At 34.7% G+C, this 15,488-nt stretch overlaps 1 protein-coding gene across 5 annotated transcripts in view; it reads right to left on the bottom strand.

Annotated features, from left to right (window-relative positions):
- Rab3-GEF (Rab3 GDP-GTP exchange factor) overlaps nt 1–15,488 on the bottom strand; it is a 222,944-nt gene that overhangs the window by 106,305 nt on the left and 101,151 nt on the right. For 4 of the 5 annotated variants that reach the window (XM_072535242.1, XM_072535240.1, XM_072535241.1 and 1 more), the window contains 7 exons: nt 14,510–14,837; nt 13,026–13,283; nt 12,649–12,950; nt 10,051–10,293; nt 5,123–5,191; nt 4,773–4,973; nt 962–1,348 (listed from right to left, as the gene is read on the bottom strand). In XM_072535242.1, coding sequence (XP_072391343.1) covers nt 962–1,348; nt 4,773–4,973; nt 5,123–5,191; nt 10,051–10,293; nt 12,649–12,950; nt 13,026–13,283; nt 14,510–14,837 — 1,788 coding nt within the window. The remainder of the gene's footprint in view (nt 1–961; nt 1,349–4,772; nt 4,974–5,122; nt 5,192–10,050; nt 10,294–12,648; nt 12,951–13,025; nt 13,284–14,509; nt 14,838–15,488) is intronic. The other variant, XM_072535244.1, reaches the window with a different exon arrangement.

The following is a 15,488-nucleotide window of genomic DNA, read 5'->3' on the forward strand; positions in this document are numbered from 1 at the left end:
CTTAAGGCTCAAGTACACGATGCTAGTTTAGAAGCTACAATCCGGCTTTCTCACAAGCAGCTTATGCACTAGTCCAGTGTACTCGATGCATTCGCTGCGTTAACTGTTCGTAAAAAAGCTCTGAAAAAGGTTCACAAGCTTGTGCACAAGTGGATAGTAACATTGATCTTAAAGTCTTTTACACGCCATCTAGATGGCTACTGAGCAACTACAAAATTTTATGTGTACTCTAATATTAGCGATCTCTCCGTTTCGCCGGCTTTTAACAAGCCGGCTTGCTAGCTTGTAAACTCGCCACCTATACTTGAGCCTTTAGCAAGATTGTTGAGTTCGTCCTAACTGTCGACTGTCGTCAATATCGGACTCCCAGTTATTGAAATATTTTAAAGGTAAACCAAGGTATTGTAAAGGTAAACCAAGATCGAATTTATCAATTTTATTATTTTATACTGTAGAAACATTTACATTTAAAACGAAACACGAAAAACAATTTTTTAGTCGTGTTGAGTTCGCACTTTTTATCGCCAACGTTTCTTATTTGGTTTTACAATCGTCTATTATATGGTTTTATTTATTTTACAAGAATGTAGTTCGTTATAATTTGTATTTGGCAACAATTTTTAGCTGAAAAGTTTTATTTCCCAGATCATGATCATTATTCAAAATCTTCATTGACTGGTTTGACATTTATTTACTATGTTTATTAAAGTGTAAAACAAGTTGCAACATTAACAAGTATTTTCACAAAGATTACATATAATTTTATACAATTGGACGTACCAATCCATTAATATACAATAAAAAATAATTGCTCGAGAACTTTGTGATCTAGTCATGAACTTAGTACAAAAATAGCATTAAAATGTAAAATATAAGCGGCACCTTTATACAACCAATTTATTTATGGTAGTTGGTACCATCCCGATTTTATAAAAAAAATTATGTAAATTAAGTTACTTACATCCTTAAGGAACGCCTGATTCTCGCTATTAGTAGTATTTTTATCAGCTGCTTGTTTCCATTGCGCCTCATCTTGTCTTCTGGGCATATGCTTTATTAAAGGACTCTTTTCCGCCAATCCTTTAGGACCTCGGTTAAAAGGTCCGAACATTCCTTTAGACGTTGAAGTTTCTTTTTGTTTAGGTTGTTGCTGTCTATGTTCCACTGATTTTTGTTGCTCCTTTTTGCTACCGAACAGATCCGAAAACATATTGGTTGTCGAAGTTGCTAAACCATTAATATCGGAACTAATATTCGAGAAAAAATCTCTGCTAGCTCCTGTTAATACATTAGAAGTTGCAACAACTTGTGTGTTACTAGATGGTTCTTGTTTTGAAAAAGAATCACCCTAAAATTAAAATAAAATAAATTAAGTTAATTTTTTTAAATAGTAACATTTTGGATACGGTATCATACTAGATTTGGACGTTATCTACCCCTCTGCATATACCTTTTAATGTTGTGATTAATTAAGTATATACAAATATACAATACCTAGAGTTTAACGTTGATTCCCAATGACTAAGGAACTGATCAGGCAAATTCTCGGTTGTATTGGCATGTGTCTTTTAAATCATATCATTAATGGAATAAAACAGAACAGATATTAAAGACATCATCTCCCTTGTTAGCCTACTTAAATCAGACTAATATTTTAAAATAATACTGAGTAGGGTAACCAGAAGTAGGGATCGAATAATCAACAACACTGATCAAATAACAACCTCCTCCTCCTAAGTGTCTTCTCTGTTGAGGTTGGCGATAAATATGGCAAATTTCTGTCTATTCTGGGCTTGATGAATTTATTCATTTCCTTTTGTATGGGTCCAATCTCTGATGTTTCGTAGCCAAGATTTTTTCTTTCATCCTATGCCCCTTTTACCTTCAATCTTGCCTTTTAATATTACTTGGAGCTGCTCAAATTCCCTATGGCGCATTATTTGTCCTAGATATGACGCCTTTCTAATTTTGATAGTATTGACCAGATGAGGGCGTGTGTTCATTGCTCTCAGTACTTCTTCATTGGTAGTTCTGCTGGTCCAGCTTATTCTTAGCATTCGGCGGTTCAATAACAACAACAACACATAATCAATAACAATGGAATACAACACACAAGTAGAGTGTGAACAACAGGAACAGGAAGAATTTTAGAGGGCCCTTGATTGCGAGATGCTTAAGATTCCTGTAGACGAAAAGTGCTTTATTGGAGGTGATTTGAATGGACATATTGGCAGAGAAAGAGGGGGAATAGAAAAAGTTTATAAAGGTTGAGGATAAAAATAAGAAATAATGGAGGAAAGAATAGTGTGACTGACTTTACAGTGGCATGGGATTTGGCTGTCATTACCACGTTCTTTATGACTAAAGACCAGTATGTTACCTCTAGTAGCGGTTTAGGAGAAAGTTAGATAGATTTTGTGCTCTGTACGAGAAGTCAGCTAAAATAAATTTACCAATTGTAGAGTAATAAAGGGTGAGTGTGTAGTTATTCAACACCGACCAATGTCAGTGGATACGGAGATAAAGGTGAAGCAGTAAGAAGAGCAAGTAGGACACCAGAAAGTGAAGTGTTAGAAGTTAAAGGATAAGGATTTGGCAAGATTCTTTAAGAGTAGATTGCTGGAAGAGCTTGAGAAAAAAGATACGGTAAATGATTGGTGGGAAGCCAATAGTAAAGTTGTGGTGCCAGTGGAAGAGAAAGTGTTAGGAAGAACAGCTGGTAAAGGACCTCCTAGAGGCAAAGAAACTTATTTGGACGGGTACCTTTTGAATGACTGAGAATAATGAAAACTTTAAATCAGAAAACGGCGAAGAACGTTAAAATAAGAATATTTAATTGAATAAGAAGAGGATTAAGTAGACAATTTTATTTCTTTTTAATTCAAGCTCCATCTCATTCCTGTATTCCTGTATTTAGAGGTTTCACTTCTTGTCAGAACGGCTTGTGATAGCTCGATTTGAAATGAAATTCTGTTAATCTATATACTCCTGTGTAGTAATTTAACATGCTTGTGTACTTCATTAGCGACATTTATATAAATCAACACTAAAACAGGAGACTTTTATTCTATAGCGAATAGATAAAACTGCGAATGCAAGCGTACTGGAAGATATTGATCACACACCATCTGATAGTATTCTATGGTTTGACGCAAATCCCCAAATTGATTAGCAAGGAATAAGATGAAATATATCAGACTTAGTGATATGATATGACGTAACAAGTTTTTAAATACAACAAAGGAATTAATCTTCACAATATCAATAAAATGTAACATCATGACGTCTAAAATAGCCTTCAACTTCTTTACTTAATCAGTAGACCCATTTGTACCTTTCGGTGTTGGGCCAAAAAGGAATGAAATAAAATAGCCTTCAAACAATTTTTGAAATGACGCATAAGAAAATTCGGCAAATAGATTAAAAACTCCTGAGGACATAAATCTTTTTTTTTGCTTCTTCTTTTTCTTCTTATATAGATATGACTCTGTCTGTTTTTCAATGTGCCTTTAATAAGTTATCTCTGTTGTTTCTAACATACTTTTTGTCCTCTCTGCGTTAGGTCGTGTTTCTGTCGCGCCTGTCATTATTGGTCTGATGACTGTTTTGTAAATTCTGCCTTTCAATTTTTTCCCGATAGTTTTATTTCTCCATATTGCTTCATTCGAGCAACCTGCAGCTTTGTCTGCCTTATTCAATTGATCTATCATAGCTAGATAATGTGATGCCTAGATATTTAATCTCCATCACTTGCTCTATTATCTGACCTTCCAGCTCCAATTTACATATTGGTAAATTTGTTGTTATAACCATGCATTTTGTCTTTTGCTAAATTTTCTGGTAGATATATTAAATTGGTGAAACATGCGTTGTTAATCATCTTCACTTTGAGATAGTAGTATTGCGTCGTCTACATAGCAGATTATTTTATGTTGTTTTTCTTTTATTTGGTATTATTTTTTAATTCTTACTTTTTTAATATTTCATCCATAATCAGGTTGAACAATAGAGGACTCAAGAAATCTCCCTGCTTTATCCCATTCTCAGCTTCAATAAGTTCAGTTAGTTCTTCTTCTATTTTTACTTTTATTGTATTGTTTTGGTAGATATTTTCGATTGTTTTGGTTATTACTAAAGGTATCTCACTTGCGTACAATAAGTGGATAACGTTCTTTAATTTGACCCGATCAAATGCCTTCTTAGGTCCACGAAATATAAATATGACGGTTTGTTGTATTCTAATATTTTCTCTTGCACATGCCTCATTATAAATGTAACGTCGTTGCATGATCTTCCCGACTTAAAACCTTGTTCTTCTGGTAGTGTTATAATTTCATTCAGTTTATGTGTTATCACTGCGGTTGTTAATTTTAATGTTGTGTTTAATAAATTAATTCCTATGTTATTTTCCGGAGGACAGCTTAGAAAACTGATAGAGGACATTGGAGTAAATTTATTTTTGATGACATAAAAAAATGGACGAAGTGAAAAATTGGGGGAAAATCTAATATTTTTTGAATTACTATAACTTCCTGTTGGGGAGCGCAATATGACTAGATTAAGGAAATGATAGTATCGAACTGTTACTTTAATTGATTCAATTATTTCAATTATTTAAAATAAAAAACGGGCAGTATCTTATCACAAAGAAATAAAAAAAATCTTAAATTATATAAATGAATATCACTATAAGTTCAGATCAGTGTAAAAATCAAAGGGAAATTAAACCAAAATAATATAATACAATAAATTAAAAAATAATAATATATTACCCGTAACAATCCTTTCTTCGCGACGACTTCTTTGGCACTTTTGGTAAAATCTCCAAATGTTGATTTTCCTACATAAGTCAAATCATCCAAAGTGGTTTTACTCATAGCAGTTGCAGTTTTACTTGCTTCAATAGCACTCTTTCCAGCTACTTGAACGCTCTTAGTAGCTTCTTCCGCGGCCTTTTTAGCTTGTGTTGTTAACTAGAAAATATAATTTAATAGTTATGTTGTAGACAATATCTTATTTTCTATATCAATTATAAATACGTGTAGATTATATAATCTAAATAGTGAACTAGAAGTACTAATATGAGTTGTCAGTGATGAAATAAAGTCAGTTTATAACTAACCTTATCAAAAGGAGCAAATAAGCTGCTCTCTTCAGCTTCGGAAAGTTTTTCTTTTGCTTGTGTTTTTAACTGTAAATAATGTACGTGTTAAACTGGCAATCCAGTGTATGGTAAAGAAATTTAAATAATTATAATTATCAATAAATTATACTACAAATATCTGTTTAATAAATGTTGTATATACTTATTTATACCAGGTTTAATAAAAATTATATGTAAATCGGTAGAAAGCCATTCTGCTTTAAAAATAAGTATATATTATACAAAATGATAAAGCAAAAGTTTATTGACAGGAGTAATGTGGAAATTTACACAGATAAGAAAAAACCGGTGCACTTCTTTGTGACTGTACAAAAATGGTTAGGATATAATTGTCGTAATTAAACACAGTAGTTTTATCAAAACCATATCTTTTGGGTTGTTCTTATGAGGTTAAGAGTTATGCCTGTTTATTTGTTTGTATCAATAATAAGGCTATTCATTTAGAGGCCACATCCGGTATTAGTTTAGAATGCTCCTTAGCAGTTTTTTTTTTAATTAGACATTAATGAGACATGTACACAGAACAGTTAGAGTAATGTTTTGGGGGCTTTTCCTATGTTAGCCGATCACCACTTGTGTTTATTCGAAGCAATATGACAGCTATGCGTTATGTTGATGACATCTTACAAACCATTTTTTCAGCAAGAAAACGCACGTCCCCATATTGCTCATTACACTATAAACTTTCTCCAAGAAGCTGGCGTAATATTTTGCCGTGGCCGCCCCGTGCTTTGGATTTAAATCCTATCGAACATGTATAGGATATAATGTGAAGGAGACTGTCCACTTTGCACTATCCTCCACAGACTCTGACACAGTTAATACATGAAGGTTAAGTTGCTTGGAACGAGGTACCACAAGCAGACAGCGATCTTCTCATTTTGTTAATGCCTAGCTACACATATACAGGAGTGTTTTCAGCTACGAGGTCGCCAAACACATATTATTATCCCAGATTTAGCCATACGGCTCACACTCCCAGATACCTACAGTATTAAAAAGGATTTAGCTCTGGTGGGACTCTGTCCGTGTTATCGAGCCCTAGGTGACTTGGTATGCTGGAGTATCTCCCAAAAATTATCTGGACGTCGCGATGAGTACAGCTTTCTGCATGGCCTCATAAAGTTGTTTATTTAGACCCAGCTTTTTTATGTTCGCTTGGAGATTTTTGGGAATAACACCAGTAGTAGATAGAATAATAGGTACTGTCTGGGTAGTTTCTATTCTTAATTGTCTCCTGATTTGTAGTTCTAGATCTCTATACCTGGCGATCTTTTCGTTGTATTTAAGACGCAAATTATCGGTGTTAGGTATCGCCATATCAATAAGTGTTGTTTGCCTAGTAAGTTTATTAACTAGTATGAGATCCGATCTGTTATGTGCCACTGGTTGATCTATGAGCACAGTGTGGTCCCAGTATAGCTTGTAGTTGTCATTTTCAAGTATTTTGTCAGGGACGTATTGATAGTAAGGTAGATGGTCGGTTTGGAGAAGTCCCAGTTTGTCAGCAAGTTCTTGGTAGATAATCTTTCCTACTGAGTCATGGCGTTCTTTATAATCAGTGCCGACAAACGCCTGGCAGCCACCGGTAAGACGCTATATGGTTTTTTGGGCTTGGCATCCATATGGGCATTTGTCATTTTGTACTTAAGGATCTTTAACAATATATTGCAGGTAATTTTTAGTTGGAATAACCTGATCCTGAATGGCAAGTAGGAAACCCTCAGTCTCGGGAAACATCTTTCCTGATGTCAATCAATAGTTCGACGCTGTATTGTCGACATTTTCTTTGCCGATCTCATTGAGATCGCCGATGCAAAGGATTACTCATCCAGGTGCGCAATTTTTCTTGCTAAGTCAGGTGGTTTATGCGCATTTCTTGTTCCACAGTTTAAGCGGCGTTGTATAGTCTACTGCGCAAATTGCTAGATGTAAAATAGATGTCTCAGCCTGTACTTGAAAATAAGTTCTTAAATTAGCAATCTGTTTATCGAGTTGCTCATCTATGTCCATAAGTTCTTTTCCTTTTTGATATCTCGGTAATATTGTTCTCTCTACTACACTGCGTGGATGGTGTTTTTGCGCCTTTGTAAAAAGTGTTCTTTTTTTTTTACTGGAGACTTTATATATCTGTTTTTGACCACTTGATAATACCAAATAAGTAGCTTAGCGCGGAACAGGCGTACGTATTTAATGCCTTAAACAAATTTGCTATTAAGATATGACTGATGTAGCTGTCTTTCTCTTCGCACAAACTCAGAAGTTAGTTTGGTTTTCATTAGTTTATGGTCAATTTTTTGCGCTTGCTGTACTCGAGATATGCGAGATATTTATACATATCATTTTCACCCATTACCTCCATGTTTTGGACATCTTGCATATCGAAACCTCCGGGCTAAACCTTTCCTCTGACTATATTTAGTATACGGCACTTGTCTAGTCCAAAGTGCATACTAATATCATTTAAGAAAGTTTCTACAATTTTTAGCATCTGATCTAGGTGGTTTTGAGTGGAAGCCATTAATTTCAAATCATCCATATACAACAGATGATTAAGCTTCGCCACAACAGTATTGTTATTTTTGATGCTAACACCTGAGTCAGTGGAGTTCAGCAGCTGAGATAATGGGTTCATCGCTAAACAGAACCAAAGTGGACTCAATGGGTCCTCCTGGAAAAGCCACCGGTTGATTGGGATATCTTCAGTTTCGATATTATTTTCACCAGGTATTTGAAGGTGAATTTTAGTCTTCCACTCCGTCATTATATGTTTTAAAGATGTCCCAATAATATTATCGACTTTATATATTTTCCTTACGAAAGTAAACGACCAAGAGGAAGACCACAGATGAGATGGGTTGATGACATTAAAAGAATAGCCGGAACAAATGGGAAATATGTTGCTCAGGATAGAGACAGATGGAAGGAGTTGGGAGAGGACTATGTCCAAACATAGACGACAGAAAGCTAAGAAGAAAAAGAAGATATATTTTCAATATATCTATAAGCCATTCATGCGGCACTGAATCAAAGGCCTTCTTGTAGTCAATGAAGTCAGTAAAAAGGTTCTTTTTTTGTGTATGCCTGGTTAGAAATGACCAAGTCGATAATAAGTTGTTCTTTGCAACCCATGCAACCCTTAGCGTATCCTTTCTGTTGAGGCTCTTGGGTGTTATTTTGATCCTTTGGTATTAAATAAGTGGTTCTTATGTGTAAGAAATGATGGTATTTCCTGGGGATTAGAGATAACATGATTAATCAACATTGACAAACGCTCATGAACACTCCAAAACTTTTTTAGCCAAAAGTTTTGAACTCCGTCTGGTCCAGGAGATTTCCAGTTATGAAGCTCTTTGATAGTATTTGAGACTTCTTCAGTGGTAAAGGGTTCGTAATGATTATTATGGTAATGCTGATAGTTGTTCGTTGTGTCTTAAATCCATTCAGCATTGGTGTTATGAGTAGCTGGCATTGAAAGTTATTTCCCCAAAACTCGTGAATTTCTTCTTGGCTTGGATATGATTTATTTTCATTTTCCACATTGGAATTAAGTTTCCTATAAAACGCCTTCTCGGCGTGCTCAAAAAGTATATTGTCGCATTTCCGGTTGTTGCCAACTTTGTATCTCCTCAGGCGGCCTAAAAAACAGATAGTTTTTGTTTTAATGTGTCCAGGCATTGCTGAGGTGTGTTGTTTTCTGGATGATGTCGTGAGTGTCTTAGAGTGTTAAACAATATTTCTTCAGCTCTCTTGATGATTTTTCTACTTCCTACTCCTCTTATGTGCAATTTCCCTACGCAGTAATCCAATCTTCCTTGGCAGTCGTTTTTCCCAGGGTGCTATTCTGTTACCATTTCTTCCGATGTTGGTACCCCGTCGTGTTCTGATCTTAATGCCCATAACATTAGCAATTGCTATTGCTGCACAGTAAATAAGCATATGCAAATATTCCAATCTGTGGGCTTCTGTGATATAATTTGGTAGGACTTCAGTATTCACAATTGATAACAGCGCTCCTAGTTTCTTAGAAGAGCTTATTTTTGGTAGCGGTGGTCTGCTAAGTGGGTTTGTTTCCCTAAACTCTTGTACGGCGCGTGCCATCTCGTTTACCAGACTATCGTGCAACTCGTTATTGTTCTGCTGTGTATTATAAGGTTGAGTTTCTTGTATGAAAAGCTCGGGAATCTGCTCATTAGGGTTTTCATTAGGGACATGGTCTGCAACTTGCTCTTGGTTATGGATCTCCCGTTCGATTTCCCGTTCGAATTTATTATTTTTTTTTTTTTATTACTTGTAAAAATTCTTGAAAACGTGATCGTTTCATTCTTGATGTAAATCTACCATGTTGCTAAAAAAGTACGTTCAAGAAATTATTCCTTCTGAGTGTAACACTTCGAATGTCACTGAGTATATCTTTACCAAAACCAACTTTTATTAAACTAAAGCAAAAAAGTCTTTCGTATTCTATGTTACAAAACTAAGCTCGTAATAATATTAATAAAACTGGCAAAACTATTTAATGAAATATTATGAATGAAAATTGTATTGGAGAACTTTAGAAACTTCGTAAAGTAGGGATAGTGTTTGACTCAAAGCACATAAAACAAAAACAACAAGAAACGTATGTAATGTTTCATGTATAATCAACTTATTCCTAAATATTTAAGTAAATATTTGTTTAGTTTCATAAATTATAAAGTATGGATGTAGAATAAGATTCATTCACACCTTTCACAAAAATTTAGAAACTAAAAGATAAATAAATATAAATATCTTACTAAACAATACGATTACTTTAGGTAAATCACTATCGTTAAAAGATCATTTCATATATTTACTATGTTTTATTAATTCAATGATTACATTTTATGTTTCTATAGTCTTACCTTATCCATTTGAGCAAGTAGTCCATCTTGACTACTTTGTCGAGTGGTTTCTCGAACGAGTTCTTTTGCTTGAGATGTAAACTGTTCAAAAATAGATCCCTGCGATCCCTGCCTGGTAACCATACTACCAGCAGATGACGGAGGTGCTGGACTGACGTTTCCGGATGAACTGAAACTGGATGTTCTCGCCAAAACATTTCCTACACTTGGTTGTTTTTGCAGCATTGGTGCTATAGGAGGAACCTTTATAAAGAGTAAAAAATGTTTAACTTTAATTAAAATCAAGAACGAGTTTTAATTTTGGTACACTGGTACTAAAATAAAGCTACCAGCATATTTAAACGGATATTTTGGTCGTTATTAATATAAAGATAATCAATTTTAAAATAAACATTAAACATTTGATTCTGTAAGCATATTTTTTAACTTATGGCAGGAAACTAATCTTTTCATGAACAAATTGAAACTCAAACAAAACGCGCACACCATTGTTCTTTGAAGAAATTGTAACATCTAGAAAATGATTCTGATACAAAATATACATCCAAAATAACACCAAAAGATTACGAAAAGTATAAAGGGTTCTGTAATGAAATAATTTTGAAAGAAATGGTAAGATAATTTTGATAGAGGTCAATCGTATTGTCAAAAATAAATGAACATCATAACTTAAAGAGATGAACATAATAATAGAAAGTTATAACGAAACGACAAAAAAAGGACTATCATTACTTAATTGAATTTAAATAACAGAAAACGAACTGAAAAGGTTCAAAGAAAGTTAAAATAAGAAAACTCCGAAAAAAGAAAAACAATTCTTGGTCTAAATGATAGAGATAATACAATGAATACGCCTTAGCAGGTCTATGTCTGAAGAACACACATGGCTATTTCGAAATTTGCAGCAAATTCAAAGATCACACTACTATCTAAAAATTATGAAAAAAATGTACAAGATAGTTGTAGCTAAAGGATTCGACAAACTTCGAGCTGTTGAAGGAACAACTTTGTTGAGCGCATTCTTTGATCTACAAAGCGTAACATACATACAATCTTCACATATGTCTCAAATGTGTTACCAACTAAAATTATATGCGTATAACTTTACTATTCCATAGGGCGCTGCCGCACAATAACGTGTCCTGCTATGAATGAATAGAGGTGAATGATCAGCTGTAACGCCACTGAACGTTTCTCATTTGAAATTTTTTGCACTGATTTTTTTTTGTTTACTAAAATAATGTATTTTATTTCTTGTTTTTTGTTTCTTAATCGTCGCAAAGATTCCTAGTATTCATATTGCGTTTTATCAGTTTTCGAAAACCGATATTTGTAAAAATTGGTTTGCGTTTTATTAACTTGTAGTGAACAATATGAATATACAAGTGATATCTGAGTTCAACAGAGCTAGAATCTTTTTTTTGATTGAGAAAGGCCACACACAAGTCGACGTTGTTGTCCGGGTTGGAGTTAATCAGAGTGATGTGTCTCGGATTATGAAAAAATATCGAGAGACGAATTCTGTTAGCGATCGTCCAAAAAGCGGAAGACCTAGAATTACTACCAATGTCTACGAATGCTTTTAACATTAACTGCCGGGGAAACCCTCTATGACTGCCCCAGCTATTAGAAGAAAGATCCAGCAAGCTCATAATATTGTAATTTGCGATCAGACTATTAGAAACAGGTTACATTCGGCGAATTTATTTACAAGAAGACCATTGTTTGTACCAAAGCTTACGTTAGAGCAAAAAAACGACTCGACTGAAATAGGCCAATGAACATTTAGAATGGCATGACAACAGATGTGGAAACGTGTTATTTTCTGATGAAATCAAAATTAGCCTTTTGTCGGATAATCACCGAATTAGGATTTGGAGAAACCCAAATCGACAGGATAGACTTAACCAAGCTGTCCAAAGAGTCCTATATCAAGGTGGCTCCATATTGTTTTGAGGCGGCATCATGCTAAATAATAAAACTCCTTTAATTCCTATTCTTGGTAACATGAATGGACAAATTTATATTGATACCATTCTTAGGCCTGTTGTACGCTTGTGGACAGGAGCTGTTGGTCCAGAATTTATTTTTATGGACGACAATGCGCCTCCTCATCGTACGAGGCATGTGACAGATTTTTTAGAGACAGAAGATATTGTCAGATTACAATGGCCACCTTGCTCACCTAACCTCAACGCCATTGAGTACGGATGGGATATGCTCAAAAGAAAAATTCAGTCCCGGCAGCCACCCCCAAGGACACTACAAGACCTTAGAATAGCAGCGATTGAAGAATGGGGCACCATGAACCAGAACTACATTAATTTATAAGAAGCATGGGACATCGCATTCAGTCTTGCATTGATGCAAGAGGTGGAAGGTTTTTTTCAAAACATACAATTTTATATATATATATATATATATATATATATATATATATATATATATATATATAATGAAGTATTTTTTTGTTAAAAAAAAATAGATTTCACAGATTTTCGAGTGTATATATATATATTTGTGTGTGTGTGTGTATATATTTTTTCATAAATGTAAGTTATAAAGTGGTACTTTTCATTTACTTATATTGTTACTTACAGGTGTTATTGATCTTCGTCCTTTTCGAGATGCAGCAGATTTTTCGGCGTCGCTGGAAGGTGACCCTGGCCTCACGTTATTTGTACTAACAACAGTTTTAGGTGTTGTAGTAGAGTTAGAATCTGATTCATTTTCATAACTACCAGTCTCATCTCTATCAGTCTTAGAAACGTGAGCTTGTTCACTTTTAATTTTGTTGCCGAATTCCAATTCTGAATCTCTGTTGAATGATGGAGAACTTAGATCAGACTCGCTGCTGGATGAAGATTGAGGAGAATCCGATCGAGGAATGGGAATTCCACCTAATAATAAATATATAAACAAGCATTAGCAAAAATTGATATAGACAAATAATTATAGTTTTCCCAAAAACTTACCTTCTGGGTATTGAAGTTCAGAAGGAGGATTATATACAGTGTCAACGTCAACGCTAGAGGAAAAAGACATATTTTGTGCGTTTGCCCTCCTCTGATCATGGTAGGAGGTGTATCCTGGAGATAAATCTGATGAGACCATTTCTGACACGAAGTCACTAAGAGATGAGTAACTTGAACTTGTACTTTCACCCTCCTCGGAATCAGAACCGCTTTCATCTGTTGGCTGTTGTTCGACTGTTTGCATACTTCTTAAAGCTCCTATAGATATAACAATATAACAATAGGTAAATAATTTCAATGAAGGTATTTTAATGAATTCCCATCAGGTGATATCCACACCCTTAATTTTTTAAATAGCAAAGGTGGTCATGGGACACTTTATTTGAAAGGTTATCAAAATCAGATTTTAAAATCTTGTTAAACTAGTAATTTTGCTTATTTATTAACTAAATAAATAGTAAAAATTAATTTGTTTTTTATCTCTTTTCACTAATGATAATCACTCTTTAAAAAATAATATAGACCATTTTTACCTGTACTATTTACTTTATGTACTTAACTTATGTGTTTATTAAAAAACTGTCAAAAATCTATTACATATTTCTTGTATTATGTTTAACTAAATTAATGTTGTGTTAAGTTTTGGTTTTAAAAATGGCATACGTTCGGAATTTAGTCTATTTTTGGGGAGGCTGGCCGTAACTACAACGAAGCCGTAGGAATTGTTAATTAACGGTTTCCTGGTCGTCAAATTTATAGACGATATTTTAGATTGATTATTTGTAAAAAAATTAAATTGGCAACGTACAAAACAAGAAGCGGTCTTGTAGAAAATTCACAATAGAAGACACATAGATAAATTTTTTGTCACAATTCGTTATAAACTACATTCATTCTACAAATTCCCAACTGTCAACAAACGCACGTGAAAGCCAAACAGGTTGAATATATTCAGACAAGCCAAAATATATTTTGTATTAATAGTACAATATTTCATTACCTACATCTTAAAATAACTACACTACGCGCGACCATTCTTGTTTGTACAAAGGCCGCGACCGCTGGAAGGTTAATGATATTTTCAAATTGTTTCCAGTTTGTTTTTTTGTTAGATAGTCTAATGGCTGTTGATTGAGTATTATAGTTGTGCTTAATATTATTATTATAGCGCTATGCTCCAAACTTAGGTCAAAACTCGGCTCTATTTTTGAATGCGTACTAACTAAAGCTTTAAATATTGCAAAATCTAGTAGATCCGGAATTTTGTTATCTCCTGGCCAGTATGTTGGTTATGCTGTGGATAAGAAGCATAAATTGTTTTTCTGTAATGATCGATGTAGGTTTCTACTTTTCGTTATATTTAATGGGTTAATAAATAAGCAAAAATATTAATGAAATATATTATTAAAATCAGACTTTGAAACCCTTCAAATGAAGTATCATAAAGCAGCATAGTAATAAAGTAAAGTATAAAAATAACGCACCATTAAGTGAACTGCCGTCGTCCCACACGACGAATTTAATTGGCTCCAAGGTGTGCAAATACCATTTTGATTTATCTCCGATTAACGAAGGATCCAGAACACCGGTCTGCACCCTTTGAAAGGCAACATTTGTTGGTGTCAACGACCATTCCGCTAAGAACTCTACGGCTTGGGTCCTCGCAAACTTGTTTAGAAAATTTGAAGCTCTTGGTCGCGATCTTAAAAAGCTGTTTATCTGGAATGCTACAACGGGCCGAGGATACAATCGCAGAGTCCTTGTATGTTCCGAGAAATTAGCTAGGAGGTTTTGAGAATTAAAGAAACGCACCTGAAATAGTAAAAAACAATAATAAAATTATGTTATTATAGATTAGGTTAGGTTAGGTTAGGTTAGGTTAGGTTAGGCAGAGGAAATAATAGGCGACTACCAAAGCGGATTCAGACCGAGAAGGTCAAGAAGGCGAGAAGGATCAGATATTCGTCCTACGCCAGGTGTTGGAAAAAAACTGGAAATTCAACCGCGATATACACCAAATCTTCGTGTACTTTAAACAAGCTTACGATTCTGTTAGCAGAGAAGCACTGTGGGAGACCATGGTAGAAATGAAAGAACCTGGAAAGTTGGTACGATTAGCACAAGTGAGCACAGAGAACGCTTCCGCACGGATCAGAATTGGCAGCACCACGTCGGAGGAATTCCTCATTGACACGGACTTAGACAAGGAGATCCTCTCGCCCCCTGCTATTTAATTTTGCACTGGAACATGCGGTAAGGAAAGGTCAACCACAACTGACAAACGGATTTGCCGCCCAAGGATCAAAAATACTATTGACGTTTGCGGATGACGTGGACATAATTGCACAATCCACCAGAGATGTAAAAGAAGTTTTCACCCTATTCGAAAACGCAGCCAAGGAAATTGGTCTGAAGGTCAACGAGGACAAGACCAAGTACATGTGGGTTACGAAGAACCCAAAA

This window comes from Diabrotica undecimpunctata, chromosome 6 (genome assembly GCF_040954645.1).
Source record: "Diabrotica undecimpunctata isolate CICGRU chromosome 6, icDiaUnde3, whole genome shotgun sequence".
In the NCBI taxonomy this organism is placed as follows: domain Eukaryota; kingdom Metazoa; phylum Arthropoda; class Insecta; order Coleoptera; family Chrysomelidae; genus Diabrotica; species Diabrotica undecimpunctata.